Source organism: Pterocles gutturalis, unplaced genomic scaffold (genome assembly GCF_000699245.1).
Source record: "Pterocles gutturalis isolate BGI_N339 unplaced genomic scaffold, ASM69924v1 scaffold6938, whole genome shotgun sequence".
Lineage (NCBI taxonomy): Eukaryota > Metazoa > Chordata > Aves > Pterocliformes > Pteroclidae > Pterocles > Pterocles gutturalis.
The window spans coordinates 98,238-119,145 of record NW_010120320.1 but is presented as its reverse complement, the minus strand read 5'-3'; the positions used below and the strand labels follow the sequence as shown (position 1 = coordinate 119,145).

At 37.4% G+C, this 20,908-nt stretch overlaps 1 protein-coding gene across 1 annotated transcript in view; it reads left to right on the top strand.

Moving 5' to 3' along the window:
- The first annotated feature begins 8,110 nt into the window (after positions 1-8,110).
- LCLAT1 (lysocardiolipin acyltransferase 1) overlaps positions 8,111-20,908 on the top strand; it is a 73,140-nt gene continuing 60,342 nt past the window's right edge. Inside the window, exons 1-2 of the mRNA XM_010076858.1 lie at positions 8,111-8,275; positions 11,435-11,633. Coding sequence (XP_010075160.1) covers positions 8,111-8,275; positions 11,435-11,633 — 364 coding nt within the window. The remainder of the gene's footprint in view (positions 8,276-11,434; positions 11,634-20,908) is intronic.

Genomic DNA, 20,908 nt, shown 5'->3' with positions numbered 1-20,908 from the left:
ATTATTATTAAAAAAATACAGCGACATAAATTTGTCTGTAGGCACTGTTCTCCATCTCTTGTATAAGTACTGTTTAGTCAGAATGACTTACACGGTAGGGAAATGAAGATAAGTCTCTAGTTTTTCTTTTCATCCCTTTAACAATTCTAAGAGTAGATAAAGTCCATAATCTAATCTCACAGTTGATTCTAGGTGGAGACTCACTGGCTTCAGTAAGTTTGCTGTTGGGATTTTTAGCATAGGGCCTGCTGAAGTTTTACAGCATGTAACGTGCTACTAAGAAAAGAAATAAAGCAGTTTAGCAATTGCCCTTGTTTAAACAGGTGATGGCTGTCATATTTTAAAAGATACTAGAAAAAAACCTGCTTTGGTTAAAAAAAAAAACACCTCGCAGTGTAGTATAACCTATGCAGAGTAATATTCATTTGTAACATAGCTTAAAACTGGAAGAGAAGGAATTATTTGAGTTAATCTAATCTGTTCTAAAACCGAGGGAGTTTTTGAAAAGGATAGTCACAAATACAGAGCTCTCACTGAAACTTTTTCCAAGTTGGGTACCTTGCTTGAGGACTCTGAAAGTCCTCTTTTTTTTTCCCCTTTTATTTTCATGATTGCACTCTTTAGAATAATATGAGTTAGCGTAAGTTTTCTATCGTGCTGTTGCTATTCTAGTGATGGTGGGTGGTTTTCACAGTGTGTTGACCAGGCTGTTTGAATTTTGTTCATGCGCATCTCCTGTGTTTCTTCGGAGTTGTTAACCTGATGAGAAAATTCTGTCTAGATAAGGGTAAAAAAGCCATTAGAAGTTTTACGGGTGTATCCTCACACAAAAGGGAGCTGTGAATTACTGTTCTGTAAGTAGGCTAAGAGTTTATCTTGGAAATGGTGAACACAGCAAAATTTTTAAAACCTTGGAAATTCAACATTTTTTTAAATTCTATGTTCAGGATCTGTTGCAATACATGTCAATAACTTGAGGAGCTTTCACTGTTCTCAAGGAGTGATTTTGGTTCAACGCCAGTGGCAGAGATTGTAAGATACTCCACTGACTACTAGTTTCGTCTTTGAGTAACTGTCCTTCAGCATGGAGTCCTTGATTTCTGTTTGCCAGCTGAGGATTGTATTGTGAAATAGGTAGTTCTGAAATTATAAATGCCACCCCTCCCTGCCAAGAATAGCTGAGAACTAAAGTGTTGGGGTGCTCTTAAACGGGGCGTGGGGGGAGATTTATTGGTTTGTTTGTAATATCTTCAATTACAAAGTGGAAGGTTTTATCTGTTCTTCATAATTTTTACTTGGATTTGTCATCTATCAGAGCTGGTCAGTTTTTTTGTCTGTTGGAGACTTTTAAAACCCAAGGACTTAGATTTGCCAGCTGTTGACCACAAGAAGCTTTTTTTTGTAAAGTAGTCTGGGCCTTGAGCTGACCTGCAAGTTTTACATAATATACCTTACAAAACTCCAGAACTGACCACTACTCCATGTTTGTTGCAAGGTTATGGTTCTTTTTTTGTTTTATTTAAAGACAGGGGATGGGGGGAATGAATACAAGGGCTGTTCTTCATCTACCAAACCTGTTTTTGATGACTTATCAGCCAGGGCGCTCTTCTTATGTTGGTTGCTGTTTGATACAGGCTTCTGGGACCACAGTGACTTGAAGGATAGTACAGAGAACAACTACATGCATGGAAAGCCATGAAGAAGTAATTCAACATTATTTATGTCTGTGCAATATGTGTAATAAAAAATGAGGTAGCTTTTGTTAGAAAAAGCTCTTGTGCAGTTCTTCCTACAGCAGCTCAAATTTGTCAGTTCATCTAGATCTTCTGAATGTAGTAAGGAATAAAAGAAACCTGCTTTTTCATAAATCACTGATTTTTTTTTTTTTTTTTTTGGAAAGCAGCTGTAGCTGTTGCTTGATACGCTCTTACAAATGCTTTTAAATACGTTAGCTCATACTCTCATTCAAGCTTTATTGGTGTAATGGTTGTTGGTTGTCTGGAGCAACAGTGGAAAGAATGCAGGTAAACAAGAGTGAAAGAGCATCAGACTGATTTGATGTCTGTACCCTGGCTGAATTATCTGCTTACAGTATCTAAAGGCAGTACTGCAAAGAATCTCAGCCAGGTTTGTTTTTTTTTTTTTTTTGCATTTGGAAAGACACAATTACTTGGAAGAGCAAATTAAATATTCTGCTAAATTTTTTTATTGAATTATAATGGTCAGATTAAGTCTTGGCAAATAAAAGAGATAATAAATTGTAAGCTGCAGCAGTAATCATTTTATTGGTAATATTTACGGAAATTACTCATTAAGTATTGTACTTTTTATTTTGTGCGTGTGTAAGCTAGTATCTGCTATACTGTTAGAGAGGGTCAGGGATGTGTCTTGTGGTGATAATTGCCTTTTATTGCCCTATCCTGTATTGTTTTATGATATATGTGTTAAATCTCTTAAAAGATTTTTAAATGCAAGAAATTAATAAAAGGGAAGTAGTTTTAATGGTCAAGTTAATGTTTTTTCACGTGTTTTTTCCTGTGACAGTGATCTGAGCCATATTTGTATGTTCCTTAGAACACTGAAGTCCCCAAGGGAAGGATCAGAAATAAAATAGTTCATAAAGAAATAGCTCATAAAGAGGTCTGTGGAAAAGGATGGAGCTTCTTCCCTGTATCATGTGGGCTACTGATTAGAGTGCATATCTGTAATTAATACCTCAGCTGCTTCTTGTCATTGCTTCCCATGTAACGTCTGCTATTTCTGCAGCTCTTTTAACTCAGGCACAAGTGAGAAGTTACACAATCAAAGAGATATGGGGTAGGTTGTAGATCTGGAAGTTTAATCGAGTCAGTCTACAGAAGGTCGGTGTAAGCAATTTTCTTTAAGATATGGTACTACATAGAAACTAGGTTTTTTTCTCTGAGTGCAAGAATTGTTAAAAATTTCCTTTGAAATGTTGTTATGGAAAAAACTCCATAAAATGCTCAAACAGAAAAGCCTGGTGATTCATTGGACTTGAAATGTTCTGCTACAATGTGTCATTGCCACTGAAACTTTGTCTGCCTGGCTGATGTTTTGCCACTTGGCCACCTGCTTGGTGATTGCAGAGACCGCTGCGTTATTTGCCTCGCCAGCTGGGAAGGATTGTCCAGCTGCCTGCTCTCCTGTCTAGATGATTTTCTTTAGTAACCTTAAAAACTAGTGAACAAGTGAATATTTGGGGGATTGGTTTGTTGGCTTTTTTAATGGACACCTGGGAAGTTGGCAATCTTTGTTCCTCTCTTGCCCATCTCCTTGAAGGCCAATTCACAGAGATTAAAGGTTTTAAAAATTGTTGTGAAGATTGTGCTTTCTGACTTGAAAATTATGTTTCAGAATGCAGAATTGAATATGGGAGCTGGAATTTCCATCTCACCTCTTTCATTTGCTGTGCTTAGAGGAAATGCAGAACTAAATTAAGTTAGTTTGCAGTTAACTGCTGGCTTTCTTTGCAGAACCGTTGGACAAAAGGCATCATTGGCTGGCTGTACGAGTTTCTGCTTGGTTTTAGTTGAAGATAATATTTATCTTTTCCACTGGTAATTGACTGAAAGACGAATTAAACCCAGTGCCTAGTATTCCCCATTCAGTTCTTGAAGACTAGTGAACATGTAGTTTTATTGCCTGTGCTGATTGAGTGGAACCATACTGACCGGTAATAATACAATGTTCTTTTATTGGCACTAAAGAGCATTTCTTTCTTTTTTTTTTCAGTAGTGTAATAAAACCTGATTTGCTGACTGTGTAATACTAAGTGCTTAAAAGTCTCTCTAGTTATTGGTCAGCTGTCTGTTTGTCAGGTCGTGTTGCTTAGTTCCATACTGTAGGTTAAATCTTGTTTTACGTTGAACCTGGAAGATGTGTTAACCTGTTTGTATGAGAGCCTTGAATTAGCCAGGAACTGTTAAAGACATGTGAAGCATGTGGTGAGTCTCAACTGCTGTGAAACTTCTAGAACTTTAATTTTAGAAGAACCTTTTTGTTTCTAACCAGGTAAGCTTATTTTGCATGCTTTACCCACTTCCAAGCTGTAGAAACAGTTGTGAAGAAAAACTCATTTCGTTGTGGAGAGCAGGCTGTTAAAAACCTTTTGAAATCATCATCATAACAAGCTGCGGTTTGTCATTCCAGCTGTACCTTGGATAAAAGCATGTAGATGATAAGCAAAGCAAGCCAAAAGCCAATCACAGGAAGATGCCTCTGCTTTATGTTACTATGCAAACACTTCGTATAGAATATTGAAAAAAACTTCAAGAAAATATTCTAATAAAGGTGAAGTTTTCAAAAATGCAACTCTTTTGGAAAGTAATTTGTCCCATCAGGGCCAAGAATTTTTAAAATGACCTGAAATGTAAAACAAAAATGGTAGTTTAAGAATTACTGTTTCCCGTTACCTGGAGACAGAGCGTGTTTTCCTTCTGCTATGGCAACGAGAACATGTGAAGTACAGTACCCCAATAACTTGGAGTTCTGCCACAAAATAGATGAAGAACTATCAGCCCAGTGTGAAGGTGCTGTCTTTCTCACTGTTTGCAGCTTTCAGGCTGAATCTTAAAATAATATTGACTGTCTCCCCATAGCTCTGACCCACACAGCAAGTGGCTTTAAGATGGATAAAAGCTGTAATACATGCCAAATAACAGTGTTGAGAGTGTTTGCTGCATTAGGGGTAGATATTGCCAGCAGCAGTAAAGGAATACTCCTGAACTTTAAAAATGCCTGGGTTCTGTTATTCAGACTTCCTGTTGAATCCTTTGATTCATTTCGTGGGTGTCTCATCTCTGACATGAATCATCTCTGATTTGCTTTGTTTTGAGATTTTTCACAATTGTTTTAGATCATTTTACAAGCTGTCATTAAGTACTCTTTTTCCTTTGGGATTATTTGGTTGTTTTTTAATCATGTTTTGAAGTTGCAGGCATGCATTTTGCGTTGGTTTGTAGCTGTTACTTCTCTTCTTGAATGAACGTGTTAGATTTGGGATGGCTGACATACATCTATAAGGATACTTCTTTCTAAGCTAGGTGTTTAAGGGGCTGATTGATGCAGAAGGATGATAATAGAGTCAGTTCCCTGTTGTCTTTGCTACTAGGTGTCTGGGAATTCCTCAGGTGACTGACAGCATGGTAAACTGGGTATGACAGCCCTTGTAGTGCCAACACAGGTTGACACCAAGTGTGCAGGGCCTGGCCTGGCAGGACTCAGTAGCTGAGCCCGCATGCCAACTCCACCACACGAACCCACAAATAAAAACAAATCCATTGAGTTGTTAACAGTTCCACCTTGTTACTGAAATGAGCTTGCTGAGTGCTGTTTTCAGAAGGCCAGCTGGATGGGCAGTTTTGCTCAAATTCATTGAGAGGGAGGTGGTTTTCTGTTGTCATACCTGCTTGCATGGTATGTGCTTTATTGTGGTGGAGGTAATTCAGAGACAAAGTCTATCCATTATTCTAGATAAATGCAAGTGTACGTGTGTAAAGATATAGAATGTATTATATGTAAGCAATAAGTAAAATATGGATGAATCACGCTTTAAAAATGCAGCTGCAAGAGAAATAAATGACATCAATTAAAAGCACACATGGTGTCTTTTGTGCCTAGAAATAAACAGCGCAGTGTTTAACCCAGTGGAATGCAGTATAACTAACATATGCATGTACTGTAATGTTAAAGAAAATACTGCTGAGGTGCAGGTTGAAGAAGAGAAACTTCAAAACTTCCTCAGGTCTGTTCTATAGCTCAGATATCTTAATTCGAAAAAAAATAAGTTTACAAGACAGTCTTTCACATAAAATGCAGAATTTTTTTCTTAAATATTTGGCTCAGTGGTATAATTTGAGGGAAGGACCAGTGTAAGCTGTGAAAGCTCAGCCTTTAAAAAGTGACCTACATCACTTTCTTAAGAGTGTAGAAGGATGAGAGTGCGATGCCTTCTCTCATTACCTCTGTGGTTACCCGTGTGCAGTGGTCTGGGACCTGGTGCGTGTGCCTCTCTCTGTGTTGCCAGCGGTCGCTTGGACCAGGGTGTCTGTCTGGCCCATATCCTTGTGTCTGACTCAATGGCCAGTGGCTCCGAGCAGTCTCACAGAGGACCGGAGCAGCTGCCTGAAGCTAAACAAACTTGTGTTCTGTGTCTGCTAGTGGGTTTTATGTGTCTGAAAGCTGTCCCTAGATGTCTCTAGTTGTTTGTTCCTCAAAAAACACTTGATTAGATCAAGTCCATTGAATTTTCATCCTCTCTGCTACCTTTTGCAGTAGGCATCAAATCTTGATATGTCAGTAGAAGGCCTTTTGTTCTAGTCCTGCTGCAGTTAATGCTGTTGTTTCCTTTCTGTTGTTTCTGTTCGTCTCTGTGTTTCATCTTTTGTTGGCAGTTGGAGTATTGTTTCTTCAGTGCAGTGCTCTTTGAGGATCCCTTGATATGTTAGAATTGATCTTTCTTAGCGCATGCAGCTGTGGCCAGCTGGTTATTTAGTTCCTGGTTTTGGCAGGAAAGAGAAGGGTCTGTACTCCAGGGTGTAAATAATGTGTATTTGCTTGGATTCAAATTGCATCATGGGAAAATCTTTCTGATATAGCTGTCAGCAAACATTTGTATTTAGTGTTACCTTTTTTGTTGTGCTGCAGAAGTCGGGCTTCCTGTATCTTTCTTACATTAACAAATTTGCATAGTCTCTTCTCTTGGCCTTCTTCCAAATATGTACAGTTTAGGAAATTGCTTAAACCTACAAGTATCTTCTTACTTATCAACATGAAGTAGGAGAAGCAAATTCATGTGCTAGCAACACTAGCGTTGCCATTTCTTGACTTTTGAATACTTTGATGTGCACTTTGTCCAAAACAGGCTTGAGATGTATATTACATGTCATGTATATTACAGGACACAAGGGTTAATGGTTACTTTTCCGTTGCTCATTTTAAAATTAACAACACCAGCTTCCTGTTTTTCTTGTCCTGAAATCCTGTCTATCTGGCCTCTTATAGTTTCTAAAATAGCCTGTCCAAAAAAGAATTCAGTAAAGCAACTGAAAAGTGACTTCTATTTAACCTTTGATTTTATAAACAATTTGTTGAGTTCTAAATAGATGAAAACAGTCTATTTTTAGGCCCTAATTTAGAGAATTGGTATTTCCACATTTGCTTTGTCATAGCTGGTAGTAGTTGCTAAATTGTGAGAGCTTCTAGCAATTACAAATGCTTGGAGGATTGCTGAGTGTTCTGCCCTAATGCATTAAAGAAGCTCCGTGCATTGTACATTTCAATTTATAATAAGGGAATCTAGCTGATAGCACAGACACTGAAATATTTCAAGTCTAGACTACTGTCTAAAAAAACCAAAGACTATTGGCTTTTCGTGGAATAAGTTGGAAAATAACCGATAAGGACAGCTGAAGTACAGCAGACTTCAAAAAAAATCACAAAGTCTCTAAGCCAGGGTGAGTTGGGAGGTTTCAGCAGCCACTTGCCAGCCCTGTTGTTGTGATGAAAAGGGAACTGGTGTTTGAAATGGCTGATCAATCTTGCAAGGTTTGAGAGGTTTCTGAAGGAGGTCACATGTAGACCCTTGTCAGGTGGGGAAGATGAGTTTCTGCAATGCTGTGTTTAGCAAGGAGAAACAAAATGGAGAAAAGGAAAAGCAAAGTTCCCCGTCTGCAGAAAATCCCAACGTTAGTGCTTTGCCAGGGACAAAAATAATGGCTGAAAATTTTAGTATGTCAGGTGTTCTTTTATATAGCCGTATTGTACCTTTGGATAATAAAAATAGCTTGCTGAAGATTTTAGAGTGGAACTACATATTGTAATAAGTGGAGGAAATTATGATGTAGCTGATACTTTTATGACCCCTTTAAGCATCCCAATGCTCCTTACAAATCACTATAAAGTCCTTCTCTTACTGCTGCTTGTGAGATAGAATATTTTGCTTGCATTTACTGTCATCATGTGTTGTTAGCCATGGAAAAAAAAGGAGGACTATTACCTCAGACTGTACTTATGGACGTGAAAAGTTCTGTAATTACTTTCAGTTTATCTCTCTAACTCTCTAATAATGCCAACTTTCTTTTTCAGAGCCATGGTGTCATGGAAAGGGATATACTTTGTACTTGCACTATTCTTGGGAAGTTTTTTCGGAAGTATATTCATGCTCGGTCCTTTTCTACCTTTGATGTTTATCTCACCAGCCTGGTATCGCTGGATCACCGATTGTGTTGTGGCTACTTGGCTCACACTCCCAGTGGTAAGTTACAATTTGAGCCAAGTTCTGGGCAACTGTTCATAAGCCCATGGTTGAATTTGCTCACTAATGCTTTTGTTTTTATTTTATGTTTTTAAAGTTTTTATGCTTTTGTCAAAACAGGCCTTAACACACTTACTACCTTTGGAGACTTAGATTTTATCTCTGTGTTGCAGATTGTGTGCCTGTCTACAGTCCCCCACTTCTTCAATAGTTTCATTTATGTGTAAGCTAATGCCATATCTTAATTGTGCTCTTGAAAAGGCCTTTTTGTGACATCTCCATCCAGTGTCAGTTAGATGCTGATCAGAGAAGAGTAGGTGAAACACTGGTAAGCAGGAGGATTTTTTTAAATGACAAACGTCCTAAATGAGTGGTCTTATAAAATCTTCCTTTCAACTGTCCTCCATCTATCTAATTAGGAAAGTTATTCATTGCCTTGTAGATTGTTGCTGATCTTCCCTGTTCTTGTACTTAATCCTCTTAGAGTTTAGTCCTTGTAGTTGAATTAGAGAGAAATGATTTCAGGTGAAAAAGAAGAACTTCCCCTAGAAATGAAGTCTTTCTCACTTATAATGCATCAATTTTATAGCTGTAGGAGTCTGGAAATCAATAACAAAGCTCTTCCCTGAATTGTTCCTGAGGAAAGGCGTTATGAATGGGATCTGTCTCTTCATCCGTTCTCTAAAAAACAAGGGACTTTGTTCCTTTAGGCCTTTAAAGATTTAACTTTTTCTGAAGGTGTGCAGAAATATGTATCTTATGGCATAAAGGAAGATTTATCTTTGTTACATATCAAATAATTTCTGCTTTCTCTGTTTCTGCCTTGCCTGTTTTGAAGGGGTGTGAGCTGTTTCACGTTCTAAAACTTTGTTCTTTTCATCATTACTAAATGTGATGAAGTTGGGAGGGAAAAAATAATACCAGTAAGGGAAATAGAGGGATTGTTATTTGTTATAATGTTGAAATTTGGCTGAGTACAGATAATGTCACAAAATTGACCCTTTCTCTGTTTGTCTCCCAGTTTTTCTAAAATTGCAAACTCCTCAAAATCAAATACTGGTCTTTTATTTGATTGGCTCCCTGGGCTTTGTAATTCTGGATTATTACAACTAGTTTGTGATAACTTTGCAGCCTAGAAGTTTGATTTCAGCCCACACTAGACCTAAATCAAAGTAATTTGAATATCTTTTGTGAATTGATTCTGTCTTGTAAGAATCTTGGGGATTCAGGTTCAGGAAAGGGATCTCAAAAAGATTGTGCACCCAGTCTTTCTGAGGCTCAGACCTTGTCTGCAGTAGTTTTCTGTCCTTACACTTATCCTGTTCTCAGTGAGGAGAAGCAGGTACTTGGGTTTTTGTCTCCAAACAGTAAACTTAATGTTGGACCAGTTGGACTCTGACAGGGAAGCTCTGACCCTGACCTCTGTTATGTATGAAACTTCCATGTTCCTCACTCCTCTGCCACATATTGTTTCCTTTCTAGCAGAGTCAGCAGGATGGGGCAGTGAGGTGGGTCTTAGCTGTGTCAGTTCAGTTTGGTTTATACTACCATTAAGGTATGTAGAACGGGACAACTGTTCATTATTATACTTAACTAGATGTTAAGTATGTAATAAAATTCTTATTAAACTATTAAAAAAAAAGGCTGTTTCTCTCTTTCCTGAAAAGAAGATAACTGTTTGCCATTTTGGGCTATACGGCCTGTTCTGCTTTTGCAGTGGTCCATAGTTACTGTTGATAGCAACACCTTTGCCACAATTATAGTGAGCAGAGTTATTGAATATTTTAATATTTGGCACATATAATGCTTTTCATTCTGAGATCTCAAGCCATTTGCGATTGTGAGAATGTTGTTCCAGTTTTATGTGGGACTTAAACTGAGTAATTTGTATTCTTTGAGATTCTGTGGCACAGAGGTGGCAGAAATATGAACAGAAAGTTGTTGTACTTCCTAGAGCTCTGTTTAAATCCCCAGACTTTGCTCTTTTTCTATATTTTTCTGGAGGAAGAATGGGGAAGAGAAGGTAAGGAGGTAATTTGAAGTGCTTCCTTTTTTTTTTTTTTTTTTAATGTTAAGACCAAATGTTAAGTTCATTCTTCTAGATGTCCAGTCATGTTTTGGTGGTTTCTTCTTCTGTGCTAGCTGGGTTGGACAGGATCCTGACAGTGGCCCTGACCCTAAGGCCTCAAGTCATACCTCTGGGTAATACCCGTTGTCTGCCTCTGTTTCTTGGGATTTTGTACCTTTCCACTGTGTTTCCACTAGTCATTAAAAGGTTGCAAGGCACTAGAATTCTTTGCCTAGTCCTGGTCTTTTGCTGTAAGCAACCAGCACTCCTCCATACACTTCCCTGCATGATTTGGGAATGGTCATGGGTCAGAAACCATTTTCAGTGGGCAACTTGGATGTGGTGTGAACCTGACCAGAGCCTGCCATTGGGCTCGGATGTTGTATCCAGCTAGTCTAGTTATACGTTTATTGTCCACCTGTTCAGGTTATGAAACCAGGTGCTCTTAAACTTACTGTATAGCTCTTGTCTTCTTTTTCCTTCTGATAAACCACCAACCTATGATTTATAACGTGACCCTTCAGAGCCATATCTAGCAGGTAAAGCCAGAAATGTTTTTTATTCACGTGTGAACTTCTAGCACTTGTGTGTGATTTCTCTCTCTGTCAGCTGCTTTTTCTGTTGTTAGGTTCTAGCCATTTTTGCCCATGGAAGTCAAGCACAAACATACTGACCATTTGGACCCAAGCAGAAAGCAAGGCAGCTGCTGATGCTTTCCCTGCCCTGACAGTATTGAACAACAGATTGCTTGTGCAGCCAGTCTCTCCTTAGATTATCTACCAATTTATAATCCATACTGATTCCCTTTTATTCTTACATTATAATATTCTGGGAAAAGTAAATTTAATGTTGGACATGGGTTGTTAAAGAGTGCTTTTTAAGAAGTGCTATTTAATTGTTGTTTCCTTTAACGTTGAACAGCTGACTGTTACTGTGCTGACAGCTGTATTAGAAAACAGTCAGAAGTTTGTTTACCAGTGACAATGTGGGTGATTAAGTGAAGTGATATAATTAAAATAATTTTTAATTGCTAAGGGGCTGATGCTTTTTCTCCTGTCAGTAAAGGCATAATATTGAGATATTATTTCTAGGCCTTGCTGGAAATGGTGTTTGGTGCCAAGGTGGTTGTCACTGGTGACGGATTTGTTCCTGGAGAAAGGAGTGTCATTATCATGAACCATCGCACACGAATGGATTGGATGTTCCTGTGGAACTGCCTCCTGCGATACAGCTACCTCAGACTTGAAAAAATCTGTCTTAAATCCAGTCTCAAAAGCATTCCGGGATTTGGTAGGTCACTAAACCCTTTAATTTGAAAGGAAATTGGTTTAAATTTTGCGCAGCACTGTTCATACTCTGTTTAATGACCTAGGTTTAGATTCTGTTTCATTATTTTGAAAGATACCTGTGTAAAATATGTGGCATATTTTAGTGATTAAACCATAAATATCCCAGAGGATGCCTGGACTACATGCTTACGCATTTCTTTTTAAAGATACTACGTGTGCTGCTGTTGCTTATAGGTAAAAATGTTTCTACTTTACATACTGAAAGCATTTTTTCAAAATTATTAAAAAAGATTTTTGAGTCTTTTCGAAGGCTCTTTCAACACTTTGTTTTTGGTGCTATTTCAACCCAAATTGCAGATGCTCTCATCAAGCTTCTTTCTTCATTATCCAGTTTATACTATTGAGAAGATTAAAAAAAAAAGCCCTGTAGGCAGTGGCAAAGTTGATGGGTCATTTTAATAACTGTACTTTAAAATTGAACCTGGTTACACAAAATATGCTGTACAGGATATGAAAAACAATTGGTATTTATAGTGGTGTAGGCTGGAAACAGATCCGAGTTGCGCATACTTAGGGAAATCATTTCAGATATGCCAAAAATTGTTGCACAAATGGTTTGTGAATAAATAGGCAGACGTATCTGAAATAAAAGCATCTCTCCGCATTTTATTTGTCTCTTGGATTTATTTGCTGTTTTATACAAAACTAGCTTGGGAGGGATGTGCGTCAACTTTGTGTTGTTGAAAGAGTAACCTTATTTATGGCTCCCTTTTGTCAGGCCATTTATCTGAACAGATAGTTTTGGCAGGATTCCATTCTGAGGATCTCTCATACTGTTGCGGTGTTATTGCATTCACTTGCTGAGTCTTTAGTCATCTTAAGTAAGAGCTGCAACTAGGTAACATACTTTTTTCCGTAACAGTCAAACATAAATGTCAATTTTACTTGACAAAAGACATCTCTTTTAATGTTACAGGAAATGAGAAAATATGTATTTAGATAAATTTTTTATCTCCATAATACATCAGAGATGTTTTGAAATCTTAGAAACAGCTGTGTATGCAACTTGTTAAAGCAATTATGAAAGATGAAATCAGGAGTATGATCTGGAAGATTCATAGGTTTCTCTCTTCAAAAGTGGCATATATTTTGTTTCTAACAAACCATCTGTATGTATGCTTGTTAATGTCTTTAATAAATTGGAAGATCAGCTCCTGGAGTTTGGCTGCCATGTTATGCCTTGCAAAATTTGGTTCCTGAAAGGGTGTTAGGAGTTGTTTAGAGGGGGTTTTTGGTTTTGCTTTTTTGTTTGTTTGTTTTTGGTTTGGGGTTTTTTTTTTGTTTGGTTTGGTTTTTTTGTTTTTTACAATTCTGCGCATGAACTGAACACATCTAATAGATTTGATGAGTAGGCTCAGATAGATGGAGCAGGTCAATGTTAGCAGACCATGATGCCTTCTTTTACCATAATTTGGCATAGTAGCTTAAGCTGCTAATGAAATTCTGGGCTTGTACCCCACTTTGTGGGCTGTGATGGTAGAGGTGGCACAGGCGGACATTTACACCTGCTGTTTGCAGTACAGGATGGCAATTTCAGGCAGTAAAGTAGAGTGGGTGCCTGGATCTGTAGTGTTATGAACTACTGTTAACATGCCAGATCCTCCACAGTATATGGGCTTTAAGTGCTTTGGTTGCAATGTTATGAATTATAGCTTATTTTTTAGTAAACTGTTATGGTGTTATTAATCACAGGAGAGGAATTCAGCTAAACTACATCTCTCACTCAAGCCATAATTTGATGGCCTAAAATTGTGAATGATCAGCTTCTGTTCCACCATAGCATATCTAAAAAGAGGCCTTAGAAGTAAATGTCACTTGGTTCAGTCCGGCTGTGGTTTGGGTGGCAGATTCTTGTAAAAATATTCTCTATAGCCATGTAATTAGGGGACAGTTGGAAGGTGAGACTCGCAGATTAAATGAAGATTGATGGAAGCAGATGAATCCGTATGAAGTTGTGTGGGGCAGTGATATAGTAGAGAATCGTGTCTAAAGAGGGCAACCCTGAATCTCATCAGTGAGAGTAGAATTTCTCCTACTTATCTCTAATGGCCCTGCTGTGTTATGTGATAGACCTTTAATAGGTGTTTGTCAGATTTTGCTTTTGTTTTTTAAATTGTGCCCTGTGGTTTTTACCTAAAAGTTTTGTTTATTTTGTGAGCTTGTAAAAGTGAGAAGGTAACTTGGAAATCAACTGGACAGTTTCAGTGCGCTGCATCTATAATTGATATTTAGATGTTGATCATTTAAGGTATAGTATTTGTGGAAATGAAACCAGGTACTTACATCATGTCTTTCAGCTTCATCTTTTAATATATTTATATGAATTAGTTGTATATAGTCAAAAGTATAGGATTATGGAAGTATTGATATATTGGCTAAATGTAGCTTATAATAAATCTTTGCCTAATGGTAGTTTTGCTTTGAGTTTCAGAAAAATTTGAATGAATATACTGTATTGTTTTCAGCACAGATCTTTCTGATCTTTCGAAGGCTTTTTTTTTAACAAGCATTTAGTATAAGATTGTGTGTAAGGTAAGATTTATAATGCAACCCTTTCATTTCCATGTTTCTGAAAACCTTGCAAGTGTTAAGTGTAGTACTTTTTTTGTCATAAGTATTTTCCATTTGGAGTGTTAAAAAAGTCTATGAGAGATTATACTCATCCAAGTGGTATATACGGTAGGTGAACGTCAAAGCTTGGAATGGAAATAGATCCAGAGTCCTTGTCACCCCCCTTGTAGGTTAAAAGTGTAAAGGTATCAGATTTAATGAGTCTGTATTACAAGTAGGCGGTTATTTTCTAGTTAATTATAATTAAAATGAGAGGAGTCAGCATTTCAAGGAGATGCCTTGAGTCATTTATCTAGTTCTTAAATTATTAATTCTTTGCATTCCAGTGTATGAAAAAACTTTAAATTGATTAAAGAGGAGCCTTAAAAAAAAGAAGCACAAAGGAAAACAGATGGTCCTTTCTTCCTGGAACTGTAGGGTTGGCTTGATAAATTGTGTGCAGTAAAGTTTTCAGAAAGAGGTATTACTTTTCAGTTATCTCAATTTCAGAAACATTCTTGCAGCATTTCAGTACAACTTGCCAAAGTTGGTGTCTCAGGGGAGCACTACTCTGTTCTTTGCTGTTCCTGCAGTTTCTCATCTGACATCATCAGAAAGTACTGACACATTCTGCAGTGTCAGTTTTCAAGGAGAATTTTTAATGGCATTGACAGTTTCCTGCGTAGTCTGACAAGATAGGACTTCTCTACGGTACTTCTAGCAGATATGTACAATTTATATTCTTGCCTATTCTCCGTTAATAAGGAGTAGCATTGGAAGTGATAAAGATTATGATGCAGTTGTGTTCAACGTGTGCTATGGAATACATACTGTTCAAGTAGGTACCGAGGAACATACATAGTAATGTCAGATGACCAGATAATGACTAGAAGTTAGTTGCATCTTTTTAATTTTTTTCATTTGTAAAAGTCTTGTTGTGATATGAACCAGTAAGACTTCAACGGAAATAGAGATGCGTTTTAATGATGGACAATTTGCATGCGTTGGGTGAGCTTGCAGTAATATTTGGATTCTAGTGGTCAAAAGAGTCTCAACATCGACATGAAAAATAAATTAAAGTTTGGATTTAATTTGAGCACCCTCAGATAAATTGATGGAAAAATGAGAAACGGTAAGCAAAGGGGTTAGTGTCAGTGCTGCTACGTGAGATAGTATTAACCTTGGTTTCGCTTAATGCAGATAGGAAAGATAAATAACACCATAATTCGGTGCACAAATGTGAAGTATGCAGGTGCTGCAGGTACCATTGATGGACGTATCTTGAAGACTTACCATTTCTGAAAAGGCTCGCTGAGCCTGCTAGAGCAGGGAATTACAGCTGGAGCAGGTTGGGGCAGGAGCAGGTAAAGAAAGGACAGGGTGGTGAAGGAAAAAGGGGAGAATAAGAAAAGCTGGCAAATGTGGAGTAGTTAGGAGAGAAAACTGAGTAACTCTGCACACATTTTCATCTCTGTCTTCAAGTTATTCTGTGGTTAACATTGCTCTTGAAGAGACTGCAAGACATGTAGGAGCTTTTTAGTTGTTTTTCACCTGTCTGGTCACTCATGTGTTGTAGCTCTCAAAGGCTCAAGTTAGGTTTAGCCCTTGTTGTGTTAAGTGCCAAGGGGATTAAAAAAAAGGACTTGTGCTCTATTTCAGCACTGGATTTAGCCCCACCAATCTTTTACTGCACGTCAGTTGATCCATTATAGCTGTCCGTGTGTGCGAGCTTTGCCTGAAGCAAATTCAAAGTAATTTCAGTCATCTTAGTTTTCAATGAAGCAGGGCAAAACAACTCAAATTATCCTGCCTTTGCCACGGGCTACGAGCATGCACATCGACAGCTATGATGGATCAGCTACCATGAAGGAAAATATTGGTGTCGCTAAGCCTAGCAAATCTAAGCACTTAACTCAATTGGAGTCTAGTTAAAGCAGCATGCTGCGGGGAATCTGTATGCGTTTATATTGGCGTGGGAGTGTTTGTGCTGCCACAGCTACTTCCGTAGGTAGGGATGTAAATGCTTCAGCATAAAGCGTCTTTGTTCAGGTTATAGCCAGATTTGCATTCAAATTCTTATCAATAGAGCATATTGGTTTAAAAAATTAAAAGTGTAACCTACTGAACTTTCTAGTATAGCTTATGCCTCAGGTATGTTTGTTACGTTAAAATAGGCTGAAATTACAGTTTTGAGGAGCTGTGACATTTTGTCTTCTAGCAATTCAATTATGAGCTGCCAGACTTAATTACCTTAGAGTTGTTATCCTATGTGATTTTTAAAGTAGAAGTTGAGAAGTATGCTCTCTAATGGAAAGCACAATTTTTATTCTACAAGTTGTTCACAGTGAAGACTCCCTTGAAGAAGTTTTAAGTGTGAGGTAAGGCTTATTACTTTGAAGCAAAAATGCAGCTTAATTTGGCTGTAACTCTACATACATTTTCTGTGGGCAAGAAGAGACTTAGGTGCCTGTTCCCCATCTTGGCTCTTCCAGGAAATACATAATAAGAATATTTTCAGAAGTATACCACTGAAATTCTCCCAACTCTGTTGGGGGAAAAAAAAATATAACAAACTAGCCTGTCCATTAAAACTTTCCTTATCCTTATATAGAAAGGCACATCAAAAGAATGAGATCAGATGCTAACCTTTCTTGTTCTCCCCATTTTATAAACGACAAGCAATGGAGAGAGTGGTTATTTTGTCCAAGCTCACAGAACAAACAGCAGAATTAGGATGGATATTTTCCTGACTTAGGTTCCTTTGCCATTATCAGTAGGTTGTGCAGCTTCTGTATGGATCAGCTCATCAGCTTCAGTTATTTTTCCAATCCTCCCGTAAGGAGATGGAGCATCTGAAGAGGATGCAGGCCTACGAAAGAGGTATTGGATTGTAAAAACTCTCACCACTGTTGACCTGCCATTAAGATGACACATCTGTGGGAGAGACTGGCACTGTTTGGTAGGGCCTGTTTGTTCTTCCATGCCATCTAACAGCCCCAGGTTGTTGCCTTTCTGTCTCTGGAGACTCTGGAATGATGTGGGGCTTTTCTGCAGATATGTATTGGGCAAAACTCATCTATTTTAATATTTAGGTTTTCATGTGCTGTTCCACTGGATTGATATAGTTTTAAAACACATTAGAAAAACCACCTTTCCAGCTCTCCTAGAGGTTTAAGCTTTTGCTTTAGTTTGCTTTAGTTTTATGTAATGTTATGTTATTTTGATTTTACAGAGTACATTAAATCAACTTTGAAGTGTTATTTTGAGATTGATATTGTAACTGAATAGGTTTAATGTTCCTTCATGCCATTTATAGCATTTTAGTGCAAAGATTTTGTGTAAGTAGCACTAATACAATGGTAGAGTTAGTCGTCTGATTGTCCGTATTCTATAAAAATGGCATAATTTAGGAAATAGAATGAGTATTTGAGTATGAAGTGTCCAAATAACATCTTTCCGATCCATGATTAAGGGATTGAACATGGTGTACCTCTGTGTGCTTTATACACCATACACAGCATGTATCCTGCTACTACCATGATGTTTTTTTTCCTATGTACTTTCACACTTTTTTTTTTTTTTGTAATGACTGAGAGATACCAGTTCTTCAATGAAATATCCATTCTAGGTTTCACAGTTAGATTTTTCACAGCTAAGGCACAGGACACTGTATCTGACTGGCTTTTTGACAACATTGTTAGTGCCCTGTCAAGGAAATATCATACTGTAAAGGTTGTTTGAAGAAGCTTCTGATTGTATTATAAATAAACAAACACTAAGCTAAATCAGAGGTTTCTACTGGCACATTCTCTCACAAGCGAGTAAAGCAGGGCAAAAGAAGTGCAGAAAGTGTTAATACTTGAATGTGACTTATTCTAAATTTTTTATTTACTTATTTTGGTACTGAAACAAATGCATGAGAACTGTGAGGAAATCAAAGATAAAACTGACCAGAGCAAAACCAGAATATTTTTTTTTCCAGTTACCTTAAAACTCTGTTTCTGACATCAGTTTGCTCACTTAAATTGTTTTAATAAGAAAAAAGGTTTAGGCTCACATATATCTGTAAATTATATTCTGTCTAAGTAGACTAGATGGTATATGCATGTGTGAAATATATAGTCTGAATATAAACTGAATGTGACCATAAAAATAATTTAAAAGGAAGTAGAGATTAATGTTCAGATTTTGATAGGGCAAGGCAATAATAAAGGCATACTGGTGTTTAAATAGACACCTGACAAACAGATTGAATCAAATGAATAAATAGACTGCATTAGATATTTCACTATAAAATTAGGAGGGCTACTGTGAATCTATTTTTGTGAGTTTTATCTTTTAGCTAGTTTTGTAATTTGCTCAAAGAATTCACCCAATCAGATGGTAGTTGTTTAATTCGTTGTAGTCCTATTAACTACATTATTGGAAATGAGCATGGTTAAAAAAAACTTGGTAGCAGCAGAGATTGTTCTTTACAAGATTATTTCAAGACCCATTTCTTTCTTTATTTTCCTAGTTTGTGCACTCAAACCATTACATTAAATTTTAAAAAATCTTTTAATTTTTTTTCAGGTTATTAGACGTAATCTAGAAAAAAAAAAAGTAAAGTGTCTGATTCTAATTCAATTTGCAGAAACCTGTTTAGCAGTCTACACTGAAGAAAACTGAACATTGTATATACGCAGTAACTTTAAGCCTGTGTGTGTGATTTTCTGTGTCCTAACATCTTTTCAATACCTACAGGTCTCTGAAATAAGGAACACTCAGAATTGTGTAGTTGTTGCCTTTTGGATACTTTATGCACCGAAACACTTGGGATAACAAACCGTTAATGGATGCAGTTATTTGTATACAGTGAGATGATGTGCTTCTGAGTGATTTCCCTATTAAGCCTAGATGTCAGGCTCCCTGTTGCCTCAAAAGCTCTGATCAGGACCGGAGCCCTGTTGAATACAGCCACACTGAATAATGCTTTTATTTTTGACCAAGGAAAGAGGGAGGGTGGATGAATATAATAACAAAATCTCATAGTTGGGCCTTGTACTTTCTACTTGTTTCTATAGTTTTGAATCATTTATTTAATTTGTTTGCAGGGGGGTTTAGTATTGTTTGCTGTTCTGTTACATTTCTATAGGAAATACATACATACAATTTTATTGATGTGAGTATGTTTGCTTTCAATATTAGCCATAATATTCCTCTTACACAGAAATGTCATTTTTGGAGATGTCTAATTTCTGAGATACTTAACAGCAATGTACATAAAATTGTGGTACAAAACCAAACAAAGATTTTTTTTTTTTTTTTTTGCGCAACTCGCCTCTTTCTCTCTTTTGTTCATTGCCACCTCCATCTCTCCTCTCTACTTACTCCCAAATTACCTTTGCAATGAAAACACACTTAAAAAATTTCAGCTTCAAGAGTTATTTTCTTTTAAAGTATTTTGGGGTGAGGAAAATAGAAGTGCAGGGTCTTAGAATTTAAAAAGCTTTATACTTGCAGCTAGCATTTTTAATACAATGCTGCAAACTCTCAACATGCATAAGCTATAATTTGCTTTATCCCCAAGGCAGTGAGGAAATTCTTATGTACAGCACATTTCTCTAGTTCAATAGCAGGCCTTCCTTTTTGTGTAAGTATATTTTTTTTCTGTGTAGAATTAATGTCCTGATAGAATATATATTATTAGCGTGTATGTGTTACTTGAGATTTGAAGCTGCCTTTTTTATTTTTTCAGCTCTGACAAGTTGATGCGAAGGTCAGTGTGGCTAGCTACTCTACCTAGTAGTTTTTTACACCGCTGTTTTGCAATTTTGAACAAGAGCTGTGCAATGTGTTGCTTTTTGTATACTTTTCCAAGCAATGTTAGTTATCTGAAACAGTGGCTCCTACAAGAAGGCTATTTTAGCAAAGAAATGGAGTTGCATTGTTATGATTTCTTTAGCTTCACTGTTTCGCTGCCGTGTTTTTGTAATCGATGATTTCTCAAGAATTTGCGACTCAAAAGGCAATCATTTTTCCACAGTCAAGTAAATGCTGCCTTTGCTAAGGAAATTCCTGTTGCTCAGGAGCTTTTAGACAACCACAAACGCTGTGCAAAAAGAGCAAAATATTGTTACTATTTTTGAACAATACGTTGACCTAAACATAACGATAATTAACTGAACAGTGTGTCTCACTGCATGCTGCACATGAGAAGGTACTTCCTTCTGCTGCTTATTCATAGGTCTTGCTGATTAGCAAAACCCTTCATTTGGCCCATTGCCTTACTGAATTCCTCCTGTTTCCCTCTGCATTCCCATTTGGATCCCACATCATGCCTCGGATTTGTTACGTGTTGTTTTTCCAGCAGCACAATGCAGACACGCTGTGGAATGGAAATCAAAGCGAGAGCTGCTTTGTTTTGTTCAAAGGCATGTGTCTGCAAGCCCATGCTGGGTTTCCTCTCCCGCTTGAATCTGGTGGGATGATGAGACATGTAAACAGCAGGCATTCTCCCCCATCAGTGCACCGACCAGGTTTTTGGTTGAAAGCAGTAATTTGTGTTTTGTTGCCTTTCACTGGAGGCCTTAAAGCTTGAGCAAACGTGGAAGATTCTTCCACTTTCATAGATGGTAAAATAGTTTGGTGCAGTGTGCTGTGCTGGGGTAAGTGGGGAGGAAAACT